This window comes from Monodelphis domestica, chromosome 5 (assembly GCF_027887165.1).
Source record: "Monodelphis domestica isolate mMonDom1 chromosome 5, mMonDom1.pri, whole genome shotgun sequence".
In the NCBI taxonomy this organism is placed as follows: Eukaryota; Metazoa; Chordata; class Mammalia; order Didelphimorphia; family Didelphidae; genus Monodelphis; species Monodelphis domestica.
Genome location: NC_077231.1, coordinates 158,023,541 through 158,045,950, shown reverse-complemented (window position 1 = coordinate 158,045,950; position 22,410 = coordinate 158,023,541). Strand labels below are relative to the sequence as shown.

General features: G+C 32.2%; 1 protein-coding gene across 5 annotated transcripts in view; it reads right to left on the bottom strand.

The window, feature by feature from the left end:
* Nucleotides 1-22,410, bottom strand: part of PCLO (piccolo presynaptic cytomatrix protein) — a 623,741-nt gene that overhangs the window by 275,887 nt on the left and 325,444 nt on the right. For all 5 annotated transcript variants that reach the window (XM_056799474.1, XM_056799475.1, XM_007504012.3 and 2 more), the window contains exon 7: nucleotides 9,033-11,232. In XM_056799474.1, the coding sequence (XP_056655452.1) occupies nucleotides 9,033-11,232 (2,200 nt within the window). The remainder of the gene's footprint in view (nucleotides 1-9,032; nucleotides 11,233-22,410) is intronic.

Below are 22,410 nucleotides of genomic sequence, written 5' to 3'. Positions count from 1 at the left end.
TGTATGGATTTTTTTCCTCTTTCAAATGAGATTATAAAAAATAAGCAGGTAAGCAATGAAAAATAAGGAGGTAAATTTTAAAATGTTTCTACTTTTAAGCAACAAGTAATTATTCTACTTAACTCTTAGATAAAAATATTTCACTAAAACTGGGAAAAACAAGCCAATAAAATTTATTTTCTCTCACAAATTGAATTATCACCAAGTCCCCAAGAAATCAATTGACTTTTCTTATTCTGTTGTAAATATGCATTAATATGGTTAATTAGTTCTATAAAATATTAATCAATTCAATGAGAAAATATTCAAACTAATAACTTAATTAAATTGATTGGTCAGTTTAGTTGGTTCCCTTATGAATATATGTCAAGATCCTAAAGGATCTACATTGCAGGGGTGGGGGGAAAGTACTCCAAGAAAAAGAGATGAAATGTATGCAATGATATGCAAATTAATAGTTAAATATTATTCAATAGAAATTTAAAAAAACTCAATCCATGATGAAGTTTGGGGGAAGCTGTTGGATTATGAGATCCTAGCATTAAAATATATGTCACCTATCAGCTGCCCTACCACCCAAAGAATCAATTTTATTAGTTCACTTGGATAACTGGTAAGTTTATTGGGAGAAAAAGAGTCATACCCTTTATAGGTATTATGTTGACAAAAAATAGTCAATAGGCTGGTTTTTAAAGTACTCTTGTACACTGTGATTTTATTTAGAGTAGAAATATTAACTTTAGTATATATGAGCTTTCAAAAGAAAAGATTTTTGTTTCTATATTTTGCAAAAGCTATGTTTATGAATTATTAATTTTAGTAAACACAATGAAGATATAGAATGCAGATTGCAAGAAAACAACTTCACATAGTGGAACATGATTACATGAAACATGTTAGTTTTTTTTCTTATTCTAGAGAAATTGCTTCAAAGCTCTTATTTGTCTCATCAAAATTTTTAATTTTTGTTTCAGTTAAGTAAAAATAAATTCCTGCCTTTATTATTCATTTTACTCATATATGATAGTACCTTTTAAAAAGATGTTCCTAGAATAAATGAAAAGCATTAAAATAAAGCATTATTTGGGGAAATTTTAATGCAAAGAAATATATTTTATCTTGTCTTGAAACATTAAGGTACTTGGAGAATCGGTTGTTAATTCCTAAAAAAATCAAAATTGTATAAGATACGCATTGTTTTACGTGAAATGTAGAAATAAGTGTAAAATAATCTATGATGGTATTTTGAGTGCTTTGGCAAGCAGATCGCTTATCAAGTGAAATTATTTGGCAATGTTACATTTTTTTTTATTATTTTGACTTTTAGCCTGAATTTCTCTTGTTTCTTTACAATAAAATAACGTGTCCCTTGGATCCAAAGTGAGACAAAAAACTATAATTTTGTTATTTCCACAAGAGTAAATAATAGATAGAAAAATCTTTCATTTGGAGATAATTACATCCACCCATATTTGCTCTAATGGTTAGTGTATCACACTACTCAAGATAATAATTAACGATGTACCCTTTCTCCCCATTCTGTGACATCTGGCATTTTATCCAATGTTCCGCTGTTTTCTCTGGGTGACATATTTATTCTTATTATTTTCCTGATCTATGATCATATCTTTTCTGCCTCACATTTTCTTCTTTTTTTAAAAAAAAGTCAAAGCTAGATATGAAGATACTAAAAAATCTTCAGTCTTTGAATTTCTTCTTTTCTTTCTCCTCTATATATCCTTAGACATTGGTTGTTATAATATTAGCAATTTCCTTTATGTTGAATCAACACCTCACTTGAGCTTTTTTCCTCCTCTTTCATACAACATATAAGAGATCCCTTTTAGAGTTCTTTAGTATTTTGCACTCCACATAAATTTAATCTTCTTTTATCCACTAGAAATTTTGAATACCAGTGAAGATAGATAGCTAAATCTAAAATGTTTTAAAAAACACAACCATATTAGCATTCAATTGGGAGTGTGAAATTTCCTCTGTTAATAGCAAGCTGCCTAACTAGCACTCTCTCTCATACTACATTTAATTTTCTCCTATCTTATCTCCTACTGCCATGATTCCTCTATCATCTGTGTCATCAATTTGTCTCTTCTAGTTCAAGACCCCAAACAAATGCACTTTCTTTTAAAAATCTTAGCCCTCTTCATTTGGTCTCCAGATTTTTTTTTTCACTGCAACTTGTTCCACAGGTATCCTCTTCAATTATGACCAACGTGACTCCAGTTTAAACACAAATATTTCCTGATCTCCTACTTTAGGTGAAACCTTAGTTTCCTCTAAACATAATACAATGCAATTCTGTCTTTTTAAAAATAAAGTTCTCATATTCAATTTTGATCATCATAAAAATAAAAGAAAGATTAGTCTATATTCTTTGCTCTTCACCACGGCTACAACTAATCTTTTAAAATGAATATTCCATTATTTTCTTTTTATTTTATAATTATTTCTCCATACACACCCTGGCTTTTTCAAGACATCTGATCCATCATTAACTCTTCAGGCAAACATTCCATTCAAATTTGTTGTGACGTATTAATATACCAACATCTATAACATAGTATCTTTTACCTCAGTGGCTTTGACATCTAGCTCATATTTTCCCTGTCCTCCCCATATTCTGCTATGATCTTCAACAACTTCAACATTAAACTTGATGACAACTCTGATACCTTTCATTCACAGTTCAATAGTCTACTTATATGAATTTATTTTCATCTCCAACCTCACTAACCCATTCATTATCATGGTAACATAAGGGATCATATAAGCTATTCAAATTTTTATGCTTACTAGTTCCTCTTGCTTCTTAATTTCAACACATCTTGGATACATCCTTCTCTCCCAGTGCTCATCACCAGCATTACAAAAAATGATTTGATTATCTCCTTTCTAGATTACTACAAATCTAGTTAATTTTGATTCTCTTCTTGTCCTTATTCTTTATGACTTCTAACTCATCAGGACTGTGTTTCCTCAAACACCATATTTGTCAAGGACCTACAATTGACTACCAAATCAAGGTGATAATTCTAGATAAATAAAGCTTCCAAATACTTCCATGATCTGGTCTTATCAAAATTATTCAATCTCATTTTTTGTAAATTCCCAACCCTAATAATACTATTTTAATATTTTCTACATATATGTGTACACACACACAAACAAACACACAAACACACACAGATACAGACAATTCTCCCCAATATAGGAAGTGCATGTTTCTGCTTGCTTTGAAAATGTAGTTCCTAATGTTGAGGTTATGAAGAGTAATTCTAATACTAGCTTCTTTTGGGACTGCTAGGCATACCTCTGGTTTCCTGGTACAAAAGGGAATACTCATGCATGCACACACATATATGTATATGTAATGTTGAATTCCATTCTCTGGATGTTTACTAATGTTGCTTTTTCGTCTAGAGATAACAGATCTTCTTGTAGTTGATGATTTCCAGATCTATGTATATGTATGTGTACTTTAAAAAAACAAACAAAACAAAACAAAACAAAACAAAAAACTTTCCATTTTAATTTGATCCTAAAGTAGAAAAGTTTTAAGGAAATTAAATGACTTGCCCAGGTTGCCACAGACAGGAAGTATCTGAAATCAAATTTGAATCCATGACCTCCATCTCTAAGCCTTGCTCTCAATTCACTGAGCCACCTGCCACTAACCTTCCTCCTATTCCTACCTATCATATAAGGGCCATTTCAAATGTATATCTTCAAAACAAAAAAATAAAAGACAAAGTTTCTTTATGATTCCATTCCACACTAGTCTCTTACTGACTTCTCTGATTTCCTTCTTTTTTATATACATATAGGGAAGTTTGACAATTTATTTCATCATTTCTTCATGAATTTGTAAATTTTCTACATACATGAGCATGTTTCTGCTAGCTTTGAAAATGCAGTGGTTATGGAGAGCAAGTTTCATAATTCCTGCTTTGTGATTGCTAAACATAACTATCCCCTAATTTTCTGGCACAAAAGGGAATAATTATCCACATTTTTCAGACACTGGTGATTCTTGTGTCTTATTAAACATCCATTCTTTTTATCCTTAAGTGTGAAGCAGAAAGCTAGAGAATTGGAATATATTTCTAAGTGCAAAAATATTATAAAATGAATTTTACCCAAGAATTGGAGTTATAGAGATAAGTGGGAAACCAGTTAGCATATTTCATAGTGATAACTCTTAGGCACGTTCTTAGTTCTACCTAATTCAAGACATGTTTCTCTTTCCTTAGGCAAAGTGGCCCACTTAATATTGTAAAATATTTTAAATGATACAAGTTTTAAATAGGTCATAAGTAGTCTAACATTTAAAATACCCCTTTTGATTAGAAAATTCCTTTTACATTGGAATGGATATTTATTTAAATATATGAAAGGGGGGACTTGTTATAAGAACTTATATATATGTATGTATATATTTATTATATTATATTGATTCACAGTGTATTATCTGCTTATTAGCCATGGAGGAATATATGCTACCTTGCCATAATAAATGCACATAAAAACACCTTGACCCTAACCATATCTCTCTCATTATATATAAGTTTATGCATGTATATATTTATGTATATATGTGTGTTATGCATGTATATGTTTATGCATGTATGCTTATGTATGTTTATACTTGTGTTATACATATATTTATGTATGTTGATGTGTTTACACATGTACACACAAACATCATAAAATCCATACATGTGATGTATAAATATATACTTTACATACACCTATGTATCTATGTATACTCACCTGAAATCTGTTTTAAATTGTTTAAATAATCACGCAGTATTCTAAATTGATAGCATTTGGAAACTGATGATTTTCTAATCTCTAAATCCAGTAATAGTTTCATTCATTCAGGCCATGGTTTCTTTGCCTCCACAGTAACATATTAGATATCTGACATTTTTTAACTTCATGGTTTTCTTAGACATTATATTACCTTTTTCTTCTTCTACCATACTTAATGACTTAATTGACCACTCATTAAAATCCAACCCTCTTTCTCTGATGTTGGAATGTATGTTACCCACCAGAAACTTGCTCCACTTTTGCTAGTTTTATTTCTCAGTTACTCCCTCCTTCCACGTGGTCTATTTTATAAACACACTGAAACATTAAATCATCCCAGTATATATTCTATCTTACTTCCACCCCTTTCTTTATGATAATTACTGAGGTTAGTAATAGTCTCTCCTCTCATATTAACTTGATATGGTACCTTTTCTTTAAGATTCAGCTCATAATTCGTGGCCTTAAAGATTATTTCATTTAAGTGGAATTATCTCCTCCCTCCTCTAAACTCTGAAATATTCTACTATCTATTATATTTTCCTTGTTTTATAGATATGTGTTTATATATTACTTTAGTTCCATAACTAGTCTTTAAAATCCTTGAAGGATAAGGAAATGTATTATATATTCATTATATCATCTATCAGAATGCTTTAGATATAAGTATTTAAATATTGAGTGAATAAAAGAATTAACACATTAATAAAAAATTAACAAAAGATGAACTGTATATATCTACATGAAAGTGAGAGAAACAATAGCTGAAAAGGATGTTTAATATCTTTCTAATCATGATAAGGATAATTTTTTATTACATTTAAACCTATACCTCCCTTAGGTCATCATTAGAAGTTATTAAATCAATTTTCACAATCCATGTTATACCCTATAATGGAACAATTTCACCTCTAGTTGAGTATTTATGAAAATAAAGAAATGTAATATGATGAATAATCCTGAAGAATGAATGTAAACTATACCCAATGACCCATTATTGAATTAAATGAGCTACTGTTCATTTGTTTATCAAGATCATCCTCACCATTTGCCTTCTGACTTATCCCAACATGAACTCTTTTCCTTTTCTTTATCTTTTAGTGTCTAATATTAATCTCCATATGAAAAGAAAATTTTAATTATTGCAGTAAATTAATTGTTGCTACATATTTTTGTGCATGGTATGAATTCACTTGCAAGATGCACAAGTCTGAGGATATTTATAAATATGAGGTAATGTTTGTTTTTCCAAGTTACATCTGCAAAGCTATAGTGAAAATCTGGAGGGAAAAAAAGCTAATTTCATTTAGTTTGATTCCTTATGATAACTCCATGAGAAAATGAACTAATAGATTTGAATGTTCCCTGCTTATGGTGAACCAAAGTCAATGAGATTAATTCTATTTGCAAATTTTATCCAACTCTCATTTGTTCATATAAATCACTATTTACAACTTTACAGTTTCTGTTTCTGGTTCCATGTAACAAATCAAACAAAAATAAATCAATTCAGGCTTATGGTAATAGAATCAAACCTCAAACAATATAAATGGAAACACAGAAACCTAAATGAGGACAGTTATTAGCTGTAATTGATGTAGCACTATGGGGATGATATAAAATTAATTAGAATGCATAAAATTATAACTCAGTGAATCTGAAAACTTTGTGTTCTTAAGGACAAAAGTAATAAACAGGTGATGTAAAATTAATTTTTATGTGACCAATACTTGGCATTTTAACTAGTAAATTGATGTGATCTATAAAACAAAAACACCTCCAAACTATTATTAAACAGCACTGTCAAAAATATACAATTGTCTTTCCTCAGGCAGCACTCTCTTCATTTGAAATAAAATTTACCTCATTGCCAGGATTGCATTAGCAACAATTTTTGTTTAAAAGAGTGAATGATATTTAACTGTCAGTTTAGTAATGAGATGTGAGTATTATTTTACTAGGGCAATACATGAAGTATAGTTTGTGCTTTAACAGTTGCTACTATTCATTGCACATTTTAAAACAGTAAAATCATGTAGTAATTTAGTGATCCTGTAACTTAACTTTATTATAGTGTAAAAGATCTTGTTTTAAAGACTGGCTCTTTTACTTACCTTATATTTCATAATGAAAGACTCTTGCCAAATTAGGATGGTTATGGCCATTGCATTCTACAATGTAGACTATATCTATAACTACCTATAAGTTAACCTCTTTCAGAATTTTTTCAAGGCATGCAGAATCTTGGAGAACTTGAAAAACAATTTTAAAGATTATATCTACCAAAAATAAAAACAATTCTTTGACCAAATTAAAACAAAACTAATAAAATATTTGATTTAATCAAATACTTCATTTCCACTACTTAGTGGCTTGTTTTAGTACCTATAGGTAAGTCCTTATTTATATTGATGCTGTAATTTAGAAGGAAAGGGTAGCTTCACACGTGAAATAAAAATGAATTCTATGAAGTATCTGGGAAAATATTTTCTATTTTATCTAACAATACAGTAGCTAATCTTTAAAAGCAAATTAAGACATTCATGAGCAAAAAATATTTTGCTAATTGGAAAGTATAAATTAATCATCAAAGAAAACTTAATACTATTTCATGCCATGCATGTTTTTCTACTGAGATAATCATATTTACAAAGATTGAGTGCCATGCATTTTTATTTAATGATACATTAACACAATACCATGTAAAATAAATATATAGCAAGCATTTATTATATTTTACAATTTCCCTGTTTCATTCAAAATGATTTTCTTTATTTTTCTGCATTATATTTTAAACAAATTTCAATTTAAATCTTACATTTTTCTTGCATTTTTATAATTAAGACATTTCAATAATCTATGAATGTTTACTGTTCAATTGATGACTTCTCATAACATAGTTTAGACAACTACAACAAATACCATTTCATATGTTATACTCCCCATCATATGAAAAATCAATAATTCAGTCTTTCATAATAGGCTTTGTATAATAATGCCACATAGTTATATTCTAGAAAAATCTAAATGTTTTAACAACATTTAAACAAAACATCTAAGATGTCTGACTGAATTTTTGGTATTTTATTAACTTTTTTTGTCAATATATAGACATGTTATTTATGTAGGACTTAGGTTAATAAAATATTATATTATATCCATTACTCATTGTTCTTCATTTTATTATTTAATTTCTGATAATGGTGGCATCTTTTTTAAATGGTTGTTAAAGTCATCATATCCTTCTCTAAGTAAACAACAATAAAATATTTACATAAAATTCTGGCAAAATATTAAAATCTACAGATAAATAATATAATACTCTAGCCAATTTAATAAATTAATTCAGGCAACAATAAAAGAAAAGAAAAAATCAGTCAAATAGATCTGTGTAACTCAACTGGCTTGTCAGTAAGTAAAATAAAAAATAAAAATGGTCAGTCTAATGGTCTTCTACAGATCAAGACAAATATGACTTTACTATTATGTTAATTTTTCTAAGAGCAGTAATTAAATGATACCCTCTGTGATAGAGGCTGGCACTAGAGAAAAAGTGCCAGACTGAAGAGTATATGAAATTGATCACCTCGATGTTACTTTCATGTTTAAACTCTAAATTCTATAATTCTATTTAAATCAAAAAGGAATGCCAAATTATCATTGGTTGATTAAGTCTTATTCCCCCTAACATAATCACAGAGGGTAAATTTCGGCAGGGAAATATTAGTTAGTATAATAAGGTTTACTAATTTAACAAAGTAAAATAAAGGAAAAAGATTAAAGCCTTTTATAGATATAGACAAATTCTGAGAAGAAAATTATAATCTTAATTTCAATAAGTTATTTATCACCTATAAACATAAGGGAAAAACACTTTTTATTTAAAAGCAACTATTTCCTGATGTCTTTAGATAAAGAGATACTAGAACATATGCAAAGAAATCAAGAGCAAACCAGAATAGGAAGAGAAATATCAACAACAACATCAACAATGACAACAACAAAAGAATGAAAATAAAACATGCTTCCGAATCTACACACAATACAGACTCTCTTTTTACATAAAATAAAATTAAAATAAATATACAAACAACACACCAAGAAAACAGGAAAAATAAGTCCTTGGAGAAGGACAGTTAGACATGCAGAGAAATGAGGATCTGTGATTTGATAGGAACATAACAGCTTGGAGCCTAGTTTACCTTCACTGTCTGACATGGCATGTTGGAAGTCATCCATGAAGATAGCTATATCCCGATCATAACCTCGAGTCCGTGACTCTTCTCTCATATGCTGCTGAACCTCAGGCAATGAATGACTTGATCCAAACTGATCTCTTGTATCAGCAGATATTGGTGGCAGTGGTCCAGCTGCAGCTCTAGCCATTCCCATTGGCTGGCCAACAGGGCTCAAAGGGCTTTCTTCTTCTGAGTTCTGAGCAACAATTGGTATTCTTCCTCTACTCTGGCTAATAGGCAGACTTGTAGGTTTAGTTCTGCCAGAAGGTGTCACATGACTAAAAGCAACATCTAAAGCTTCAGCCTCTTGAGCCTTCAGCCTTAAAGAAGAGCTTGATGAATCTCTCTTTATCGATAAATCAAGTCCATAGACAGAGGAGGGTCGTGAAGAAGGCCTTGATCTAGTGCCACTACTGTAAGGCTTGTCTGCTTCATCCTGTAATGCTGACCGGATTGTGGAGCCCAAAGTACCCAAGCCTGTCCCAAGGGAAGAAGTGAGAGATGATCCTATGAATTTTTGTTGGTCTGTGATATTTTTTCTAAGGCCAAAAGTAATATCATCCTGAAGAAGTCTTGCCCTGGAGGAAATGCCTGCAACTGATGGAGAGCTAGAAGTCATATAGCTGGAATAATCTGGTTCAAGGTCTCTGCTTTCTTGAATTGGTGAAAATTTGGATATTTTGGGGTCAATTAGAGATTTTTTATGCTTTGCCTGCTTTTGATAAAGGATTGCTGCTGGGAGTTGTTTTGCTGCCTGTTTTTCAAGTGTCAGCCTACTAATACTATATTTCTCTGATTTGGGGAAATGTCGATAGCTAGTATCTGAATGGTAATAATGGGAAAGGCCAGCAAGATGGTCTAAGCTTTCAGCACCACGTCGGAATTCCTGCTTGATCTGATGTTTGAGAAGCTTCAATTCATAGGGGTCGTCCATTGGATCTTCTTCTGCTTTTACATAGGAATGCAGTCTAGAAGAAGTCTGTAAAGGGGCCAGAAAATCTGTGACTTCTTGGGTCCTGCGTGTCTCTGAGGTTTGAAGGAGGCGGTCAGTTTTCGTCAAATCCTTATCATGAAGGCTAAATGCAGTACTCAGTGCTGCTGTGCCCTTGGTGAGCTCACCAATATCATCAATCAGGAGATAATTTCGTGGTGTGTGATGTTCTATATCTGCATAGAAAGAATCTGCCGATATGCTTGATATAGGACTGCCTGCGATGCTATTTCTTTCCTCTAAACCTATTCTTAAGTCTAGGCTATTGTACTTGCTACCAAGGTGGGAAACTGCATAAGTATTCTCAGTGGAAACTGGGGCTATCATCAGAGGTTGATTTCGAATGACCTCATAATTAGATGTTATTTTAGGCTCCAAATACAAGGTAGATTGCCTTGGCTTTTGCTGTATCACCATCATCTGGGACGGCAGTTGATAGGAAGGCTGTGGAGTTGGTGGAGGCTGGGTTTGTGGGGTGAAGGACATTGTTGCCACAGTTTGGAAGGTAGGCTGGGTCTGATAAGGGGATACCTGCTGATGGTATAAAGGCTGCTGTTGGTAAGGAGACTGCTGGGTATACTGAGTTGGTGCTTGTGTTGGAAGAGCAGGGGAGGAGAACTGATATTGGGTATAAGGACTTGTCGGTGGAACTAACTGAGATTCTGGCTGTGTTTGTGGTGGCATAAACTGGTTAAATTCAGTTTGGGGGGCAGTCCTCGGTCTTTCCAACCCATGCTGACTTTCTATTCTGGTTGGCCTAGTACTGCTTACTTCACTATCTGACATATAATCACGGTCCTCAGCTACTCCTTGGAGGTAGGCTCGTTCTCTTTTCTCTCTTTCCTTTAACAGTGCTTCTTTTCTCCTGTTGATTCCCATTTCTAAGTAGCGCAGCTTTGCATCTATCTCTTTTTCTTCCTCATCCAATTCAGCTTGCTTCTTTCTGAGCTTTGCTGATTCCCTTTCTACAAGGTCAAGTTCTCTATCTATATCCTGGAGGATTTTGGCTCTTGCCATTGTGTTAGTTCTGCAGATCCTTCTTCGGGAAACAGAACCCATGGTGCTGTATGCTGATGGGGTCCCTGAGGAAGTTTCTTCAGGAGGTGGATTTGGAAGTGTCCTCTTTACTTTTTTCTGAGTGCCAGAAGCTGTTATAGTCTGAGAACCTTTGGTCTACAATTTAAAAGAAAGGGAAGGTTGATCAGAAAAAAGAAAAAATCATTAACTGGCACATCACAAAATAGGTTATATGACAAATATGACTACAATAATGAAAACTTCATTTATCTAGTTTCCTCATTCTACTTCCTTCATTTTTCTCTTTATTGTCATCAAGTAAAACTAACCAAAGCATGATATTTGTTTGGTCTTTGAGTGTGGATATTCATCCTTATATAATAGGCAACATAAAAAATATATTTTGCAAAATCAGAAAAGTAAAATGTTATCATGTAAAATTCATATAGTTTTCATTTTTAAAAGCTATATTTATAACAAAAATAAATTGAAGCAAGTTTCTTTGTCTTAAAAATTCAAGGTGTTAGCCATTCAAAAATTCAAACTATGTTTCAGTGGAAGTGTGAATTTGAAATTGTGAAAATCAATTTAGATTTAGAATGATGTTTTTAGTTTGATGTCTCCTAGTATATGTTAATATTAAATTAATCATTTAGAAGATAAAAATATAAAAACAGAATATTCTTTAAGGAGAGATATAGAAATAAGAATGGAATTTCACATTCCTTTACTAATCTAGGATATGAAGATGCTGTATAATAATTTCATTTAATAATGAAGATAACTCTCAATTGTAGGTAGTATGTTATAGATGTGTTATGTCTCCTCTGGTAAATTACTTACCAAAGTCACACAATTAGTAAGTGAAAGCTACGCAAAAACCTGAGATCTAAGTCTCAAACCCGTGTTCTAACACCTTGTGTTTCTATGTGATAAACCAGTGATTAGGTATGTATAACAATATGTAAAGGCAGTAATCATTATGAACCTTTTTTTGTGAATATTCTAATCTTAGTTGTTTATAGACTTAAAGTGTTCCTACTCTAAGGAATTAAAATAGCTATATATAAAATTTATAAATAGGAATATTTTAATATAACAAGACCAGTGATTAGTGAAACAAGGAAAGGAAGAAGACTAGACGATGAAGAAGAGAGTAAAGGGGGCTGGATGATAGCAAATTATAAACTGCGATACATAGTGGTAAATTAATATGAGAGATAAATGACCCTCAGGCTAAATTCTACTTTCCAAAATTATCTAAGACAGTATTCCATAACAGTGACTCAGCTACATACACTTGTTACTGAAAGAATGAAGAGATGTTATTTCCTCTGATATGAGGTCATATAACTGTTAAAGTATTATAAGGAATATAGACAACACAGAGCACTGTCTATGATAACGAGGATTTTTCTAATTAAAGAAAACTCAAGAAAGCCAAGCTATACAAGCTAGATAGGATAAGATAAATTCATAAATGATGCACCTGAAATAATCCATAAATTACTTAAGTTTTAAACACATATATGGAGCACATTTCTTACTTTCTTTCCTACCTTCTCTAATAAATATTATTGGAGAGTAACCCTATACAGTGGGATCATACTAGGCATCGTAAGGAAACAAAGATAAAGAGAACATATCCCTATATTTTAGCTACTTATAATCATAATCAAGTAATTATTATTTAGGACTATATGAGACATACTTCATAAAAGCTCCCCCAATAAAATTTCTATGGCTATTAGTCTGATGGAAAATAAGATATGAAAAAAACATTTACTAAGCACCTACCATATGAGAAGTACTATGCTAAGCATTGGGGATACAAATCAGTTTTTTAAAAATTTCCTTCTTCCAAGGAGGTCATAATCTAATTATTGATTCAAATTACTAATATGTAACTATTCCTTTCCCCAAACACAAATGCATACATCCCCTCATGTAGAGTTAAGTGCTAGTGAGAATTTAGTTGTTTATGAAATTGAATTATGAAATGTATTAAGAACTGAGGATGCTTGATTTTTAATGTAATTTAGAGAAATAGCATTGAGAGACATGAGGAAGAACATAATTCCTAATTAATAGAAAACCAAGTACAATGCATAGAAAAAGTCCTGGAAAGTGGCATATATATGTCTATACATATATGTGTATATATCTATATATACATATGCCTTCATTTTTTCCTTTTTCTTATTTCAGAGGGAAGAAAGACAATTTTGGTCATCAAGAGCTAGCCAAGTTATCTCAGTATCCTGGGAAACTTCTAAGACAAGCCATCAAACAATAAACTGCAATGTTCTGTAGTGATGAGCAATGGAATGTAGAAGGTAGAAATCAATATGGTTTTGTAAAGAAAAAATCATGACAGTCCAATTTAATTTCCTGCAATGATAATGTAAAAGGCCATGTAGATAAGGAAAAGCAATAGATGTAATCTAGCTGGCCTTCAGCAAGTCTTTTTATTCCACTCTGTATGATGTTCCTATCAACCAGTTAAGAAGATATGGTCTCAGTCAACATTAATAAATGTTAAGTGATTGGGGAATTCCTCAAAGGATTTTATTTTTAAAAAAGACATTCATGGTTCAGCATCAACAGGGAAAAACATATGGAGTAGAGACCCTGAGGGATGTCATTGATTTGGATTAATTTAATATCTCTTCTACTTATGGGAATGATAAACTTGTAGATTTCTTATTAATTAACTTTGAGTGAGAACTCATTATATTTGAGACACTATAATCAGTGTTGGGCCAGATAGGGCATACTGTGGTTAGAGTACCAGGCCTGGAGTTATGAAGGCCTGAGTTCAAATCCAGATTCAGCCTACTAGTTCTTTCATCCTGTTTGTCTCAGTTTTCCTATCTGTAAAATGAACTGGAGAAGGAAATGAAAACCACTGTAGTACCATTGCAAACTCCAAAGAGGTGTACAAAGAGTCAGAAATGACAGAAAATAAATAAAAACAACAAATTTAGGGAAATTTAAAATAGAGAATCTTCTCTTAACGACCTTATGTTCCATGCATAGATATAACCCAAACACACATATGAAAATAATTTAACACTTAATAATTGATAAACTAGGAGGAAAGGGACATGATTAGAAATCATAAGATTGGGTTCTAATAATGGCTAAAAGCTCTATTACTTTGATCTTTCTTACAAAAATTATATAATTTCCATTGGCATTAACTACACTGTCTGAGAGTTGTCAAAATCCTCAGAGGCCTAGTCAAAGTAGTCCAAAAATAAACCCTATCATAGTAAATTGGACTGGAAGTCATTTAGTTTGTGCTTAAGTTCTTATGATGGAGAATCCATTGACTCCTGAAACTACTGATTGAATTTTTTGGTACCTTTAACTGTTAGCAAGTTTCTCCTTACAACTAGATAAAATTTATATTTTCTGATTAATTATAAACATAAAAAATGGAATCATTGTTCAACATTATAACCCTTCAAGCATTTGATATCTATCATGTCCTCCATAGATCTTTTCAAAATGTCAAAAGTTTTTCTGTGAGTAGAATGATTTTGAGACTCCGCCCAGTAGCATTCTTTTGGATGTTCTGTATCATCAATGTTTTCCCAAAATGTTGCATCTAAAACTGAATAGATAATTTCATATATGATCTGATTAGGGCAGAGTACAGAGGGACTGTAAGCTCCATATTTCTGGAATCTATGCCATTTTTAATGTATGATTCTCTGTAATCATATTAATCCATTGATTTCTACTAATCTGGAAGTCCCCTAAAACATTCAACTCTTTTAAAAATTAATATTTTTCATTTTAAAATCTTATCATTCATGTCTATTCCATTTGGAATGTAGCCCATGTCCCAGAATCAAAATCTCTAGGTTTACATAGACCAGGATGAAAGTAGGCAGTGTGACACATAAGCTTTCTTTTTGACCAATGCTTTTACTCAAATTTTCTTCTGTAAACATGAGATTTTGACTCACATTTATATATAGAAAACAAAAAAAGTGACTTGAACTCTCATGGAAATACTCCAGAAATTAGCAAAGATGGAAAACTTTATTTAACTTAATAACAACAATCATGAAATCTAATACTTATTTTGTACTATAAAGTTTGCATATATTATATTATCTCAATTGATCCTTATAATTGTCCTGTAGCATAAGAGTTATTATTATACTCATTTCATGGAAAATAACTTTAAGTGACTTGTTCAGTGTCACATAGCTAGTATCTGAGCAAAATTTGAACCCTAGTCTTCATGCCTCTTATCTCAGTGCTTTAGGCACTATGTCCCCTAGCTGAATATACAAAAGATTTAAATTCATATCCATTATAGACAAGCCATCTCCTATTCCCAATCTGAGTGGCTTTCATTTTTCTAAAGACCTACAGAATGATCCAGATTTATAGCACCATCTTGCTCTGAAGTCCTATTATGGGAAGTAAAACATTCTAGGTTAGTAAGATCAAACAATTCTCCCCTTTGATTAACTTGATCTCCCACCAGGAATCTATGCAATCCTCCTGAATGTTATCCCCATGAGGTTGGGTTCATAAGGGGTACTCGGGGTCATTTGAGATTTCACCCATTTTCTGACACACAACCTGTACCAACTATATTCTTCATTGTTCCAGGAATTGCCAGGTCTGTGTCCCCCCTCCCAAATTATAGCTCTGTTCCCCTCAGCTCTTTAGAAGCAGCTCTAACTATTCAAGTAACTCTTCCATAATTTTACTACTATTGCTAGCTCATATTACTGTATTCTTTTGCGAGGAGCCAGGTTCACCTATTCTTGGGTACCCTAAGGCACATGGTTGCAGAGTGTTTGTGGTTTTCTGCTGCATGTAATTCCCTGAAAGGAATGTGTGGCTATGTGTGCCCTCTTCTAATGAATTAAATCTGTGTGCTTACAGTCTCCCAACTCTGTATCTCTGTCTCCACTGCATTTTAAATGCCCATTCAAAGGGTTGATTTTCTATCAATGAAATGATCATGAATCAATCAACCACCCTCAATGAAATATTAAAGGAACAAGTACCTAAGGCAAGAGAAGGTCAATTCTGAGTATCTCTTTTGGTGTCTTGGAGGATTTACTAGTTTCTGGTACTTCACTCAATGTAGCAAACACATTTCCCTTCCTTCCTTCCAAAGATTTTATACCTACTTCAAAAATCTCTTGAAAAGCATCTTTATGACACACACGTCCACATTAGGGAATTAGTTGATATAGATACTATGTGCTTATGAAAACATAGTATATTGCATGGGGAACTATTGGATTTTATCATAGATTCTTTTAGCTTCTACTCATTCCTGTTATATACTGATACTGTGCTATGTGTGGGTATACAAAGTTACAGGCTTGATACAGTAGTACTATTAAAGTTTATATACTTTAATAATAAAGCACTTGATTTCATACATATATAATAAATACATGAATATAAAAGATTTATTTATACAAAGAGTTGAATTTATTAGTATATTAACATAAATGTGTTATTTGTTATATAAATGCTTTATATAAATTGGTTAATTGTTCTTAATAAGGTTCTATCTTTCTAAAGAACACTGATAAGCTAGAAGAAAATAGAGAGCCCCCATTGGGGAAAAAAATCATTTCATGACATCTTGCAAAAAAAAAAGTTTTAAAAAATGACCAGCCATCATAAGAAGACTGAAGAAGGGGCTGGCATATTCTACATAAAGGTCCAAACAGTTACCATTTCCTTAAGTAGCCAAAAATCATGAGGTTGAATCATAATTTAGGACTAAAGATGAGAATCACTAGCAAAGGATTATCATCAATAGGAAAATGGCCTTGTATTATTGATCAATGGCAGAATCTTTATCAATGACTGAATGAATCATTATTTCTTTGAGAAAATAATCACCATCTAGTTGTTAAAAGAAATATTTTTTTACCTAACACTTAATGTCTTCAAAACTAGTGAAAGGAAGGGATGGAAGCCTAAATGTAAAGTTAATTAGTGCTTATAAAACCAGGATTTTATGGTATTTATGCAAAGTCAAGTGATAAAGACATAGATTAAATTTCTACCCAATTAAAAATGCATGAATGGTACTCAATATTTCAGCAATCACATTACTAAGTTTTACACTTTCCCTTAATACACTTCTTGTCTGTAGTTTTCTTTCCAGGAAGCAGTTTGTTCTGAGCTGGGCAGTCAGGCAGAAAACTAGTTTCTTCCTCACGAAACTGAAGTATTTCAGATGTCAGACTGAGAAACTGATTTTTTTTTCTTACTTTCCAGAAGGCCCCCAAGAGAGTTTTTCTTTTTAATAACCACAAAAACCTTTAAAATATTTAAATTAATCATTGAAGAAATTTCAAATGTTAACTTTTTAATTTAGTTAATTTGGTCATAATGAATCAAATCAGATACCATATCTCTAATGAATGGGGATAGAATGGGGACAAACACCTTATTTCTTCAAGCTATTTAAATTTTATCCCATGGAAGTGATTAAAGCCTAAGAAAATACAAGCACTCTCTTAATTCCTCAGATATTATACATATATAAATAAATAAACATTCTTTAGGAAACCTATCCTATTCTTTATAAAATTTTTGGATCTTCTGGTGAATGTTACATCTAAAATACTTTAGTATAGGTGATTTTCCCAATAAAGGTTTATTATAAAAGATAACTTCAATACAGAAGGATTCTGGTGCTATTGCTGATTCTAATGATATGCAAAATTCTCCAAAGAGAGAATAGTTTATGTCATAATAGTATGATGGTCCTTGTAAAATTCCTATAATGAACAAGGCCCTAACATAACATTAGAAAAATATTCGAAAACCTCTGACTATCTTTTTCCCAGGATAAACTTTTGGTTCATAGAATTGGCTTAGAGAAAGACAGTGGGAATACCATCCTAAAGCTATCTAAGGACCAAGAAATAAGTCTAATTATTCTTTAGAACATTGGTCTCATATTTTAGCCCTAGCACTCCTTTACACTCTTAATAATGAGGATCCTTTCAAAAGCTTTTGTTTATGTTGGTTTCATACACATACACACACACATACACATATTAATGTTTAGTCCTCTATGGATGGTCCATAAGTTCTTTTCTTATTTTTTTCCTTCTCTCTATATATATATACTATATAACTAAATAAATTCATCTGCTCCAATAGCTTCAATTATCATCTCTAGGTAGATGCTTTTCTTATTTATTTTTTCAGTCCTGAACAGTTTTGCATCTCCAATTAAACATTAAACATCTTGAACTACATTTACCATAAACATTTTAAACCAACATATCCAAACACTGGAGTGATTATCTTTCCCTTCAAGTCTTCTGCTCTTTCAAATATCTTTTCATATTCTAGGACACCACCATAATTCTAATCACCCACATTTACAACTTTAGTGTCCTTCTTGACTCTCTTCATTCTATTTCTCCATTCCCTGATAGCTAAGTCCTATCTATTCTTACTGAACATCTCATATAAAATTCCTTCTTTTCTCTGACATTGAAACTGCCATAGTTCCCATCTTCACTATTGCAATAATAGTGGCCTAATGCATGCTCTTTGTGGTGGTGAAAAAAAAAAAACAGAAAATGTGGGAGTGTCCATTGATTGGGGAATGGGTGAACAACTTGTGGTATCTGTTGGTGATGGAATACTATTGTGCTGAAAGGAATGATGAACTAGAGGATTTCTATGTGAATAGGAAAGACCTCCAGGAATTGATGCAGAGTGAAATGAGCAGAAAAAGAACACTGTACAAAGAGACCAATACACTATGGTACAATCAAATGCATTAGACTTCTCTACTAGTAGCAATGCAATGATGCAGGACAGTCCAGAGGAACTTATGAGAAAGAATGCTATCCATATCCCGAGAAAGAACTGTGGGAGCAAAAATGCAAAAGAAAAAATATATGATCAATCACATAGTTATATGGGGATACAATTAGGGTTTGTGAAAGAGGCTGGCACTAAAGAAAAAGTGCCAGGCTGAAGAGTGTGTGAAACTGATCACCTCCATGGTGGAGGGGCCCCAAGGGATTGGAATCTTGAGGAATGAGAAGACTCTCACTGGGAGAGGAGTTGGTCTCTCAGTTTTGAGAAGCTGAAGAAGGAAAGTGGGAAAAGACTTTCTCCTGAGGGTTACCCACATTTCTTGCTGGTGACTGGAAATCTTTCCCCCCAATACTTCTCAATTGAAGGAACTTTCTGAAGAGACACCTGAGCAGCCTTTATCTCAGCTCCTGTTGCCCAGGAATGAATCAACCTGACTTTCTCTCAGGGGGCTCAGGATGCCAAAGCCTGGGTTCTCCCCATACTCAAGGAGTGGGGGAAGAGGGTTTAGATAGAGACAAGGACTCCTTTTTTCCCACCTTCCTTTCCCATTCTTCCCTGCCCATTATTCCTTTTGTAATACCTGATTGAGTTGACATTAAAAGTTATCTGTTCCCCAAGTTGAGTGTGTATGAACAGATCAAAGGGAGACCCTTTGGTCTCGAGTAGTGGGGGGGGGGACAAGAGGGACAAGAGTGAATTGGGGAGAGCAGCTTTAACTAAGGAGGGAAGGCAGAAGGGGGAAAATCTTCAAACCCCTGTCTTCTCTCTGAGCTAACTCATAACATCTGCTGTCTCCCCTGAACCCTGCTTTGAGAAGGGAAGTCTCTACTCTTTCCCCCTCTCAATACAGAAATTCTTAATCCCCTCAAATACAACTTAATCTCCCTTATAATACAGGTTTTTATGTTAAAAGATCACACCACTGCAAATATGAATAACATGGAAATAGGTTTTTGAACAATGATACATATATAACCCAGTGGGATTCTTTGTCAGCTCTGGGAAGACGGAGGGAAGAGGAGTGTAAAAAAATCATGAATTATGTAACCACGGAAAATATAATAAATAAGAAAAGAAAACAAAACCATAATAATAATGATCTAATGCTTGGTCTCTCTACCTCAAGTCTCTGCCTCCTCAAGTCTATCATCTACTAGGACACCAGTTATCTTATTTAAGTAATGGTCTGATTGTCACTCCCATATTCAATAAACTCTAGTGGCTCCCTATAACATCCAGGACCAAATATAAAATCTCTTTAACTTTAAAGTCCTTCATTACTTCACCCCTTCTTATCTTTCGACTACTATTTATTTCCTTCTAAATACTATACGACCTAGATACAATGGCCTTCTTCTGTTTCTTAAATATAATACAGTATTTCCCAACTCTATGTTTTCCACTGGTTGTCCCATTTTCATAGAAAGATCTCTTTCCTCACATCTGCTTCTTAGTTTCTCTGATTTCCTTCAAATCTCAGCTAACATCCAGACTTCTAAAAGCGACCTTTCCTGATCACTTTTCATTTGGGGACTTTCCTTCTCTTGGTTATTACCAGTTAACACTGTACATCTTGTTTGTTGCACAGATATTTGATAGTTTATTCTTCTGTTGGAATGTTATCTCCTTGAGGACAGGAACTTTTTTTCTGTTTTATTTTTTGCATATCCAGAATTTATAAGAATCTTTGAAATATAGTAAGTACTTAATTAATGTGTCGATTAATTATTGACTGTCTAAAAAAACTTCATTTTTTTGTAGATAATGATATAGAACTCCCTAGCTGATGAACAACTTGACAAAAATCATGTAGTGAATCAAAGAAATGAGTGTGAGCTAAGATTGCCAGACTTCAAGTTCATTGTATTCTCCATTCTATCAGATTATTCCTCACTCATTTTAATCTTAAAAGCACTAACAAGTTACGGATAATTTTAATACTCAAAATCAACAAAATAAAAGATTTATGTACAGCTTAAGTCCTTGGAATAGATTTTTTGAATAAAAGATAACCTATATTAAACAATTCTATTTGGAATGAAAATGTCTAAAATGCTAAATAACATATTTTAAAAGTATTAGATTTACTTTGAATTTAAATACCTACCCTTTTTGCATTATTAATACTTTTTTTACTTACTAATGAATTCTTAATACAGATTACTTTTTAAAAAATGCTAACATTGCATTTTTATTTATTTTAAGTGTGTTCCAAACTTGTATTTATTTTCTTGTTTTTTAATCTTAATAGGTAGCTTATTTTTTAATTTCCATGGGATATAATCAAAGAATCTATTATCATATAATTTTTTTAAGAAAAGAGCTACAGACAACTGTAGGGAATGTACTGTTTACTATTAATCTCAAGTAATTGAAAGTGTTAGATTTGGAACTATTGGATTACTTCCTTTTCAATTGGTTTTCCCAAAACTAAATCTGCAGACCTCATTCAAAATTCTCAACTTTTTTTGCACACAATTTCTTCATGTTACTATATTAAAATATATAAAAGTTAAGGCAGAGTCAATAGAATGGTAGACTTATAATTGGAAAATTGAGATTTCAATCCTCTCTCTTCTAGTTCCTGGTTATATGGCCCTTCACACTTTAAGTGTCAGTAAATTTGTTTTATAAAATAGTAATGATTAGACATATATTATCTACCTTACAGAGTCATTGTGAGATTTAAATGAGATGATGTATAGATAGTCTTTGGCAAACCAGAAGAGATATAAATATTATTATTTTTATTATTATTGTTATTGTTATTATTTATTAAATCATAGTTTAAGAGCTATAAAAAGATTAATATACTAGAATAATGGAGCCTTTGACCTGAAAAGATCTTCCATATCAACCAGTCCAATACCCTCAGTTTCCAGAAGAAGCAAATGAAACTCAGTTAGTTAAACTGATTCCCCAAAGTCAACGATGTTGGGTTTAGATTATTAGTCTCTTGTTTCCAAATTTGGCTCAAACAACATACATGCTCCATTTTTAATTTTGGGAAAAACACAGAACTAGTGGCAAACTAGTAAGTTATCCTTTAAGTTTTGAGATTTGCATTTTTAAACCTTTACTTTCTATCTTGTAAGAACTCTAAGACAGTAGGGCAAGGGTAAGGGAAACACAGCTAAGTGATTAGCTTAAGGTCACATGGGTAAGAGCTGTCAGAGTCCAGAGTTGAACCCAGGTCATTTCAATTCCAATCTTGGTGCCAACTAACTGTCCCAGGATGCACATCCTAATTTACCTTTAATAACCTTCCATGGAGTAGTATAATTTAGTACTTATATCCTTAGTATTTTATTAATTTCATTAAAAAATAGCAATTCACTCTTATTTCAAGGAACTTTGCTAGGCACTGTGGAGAATACAGTGATGAAATAAGGCATTAATATTGCCTTGCAAAGAATACAATATAGTAGTCAAAGTATGTTTACTAATAATTATATACAAAGTAGAGCATGTTACATGAAATAAAATATT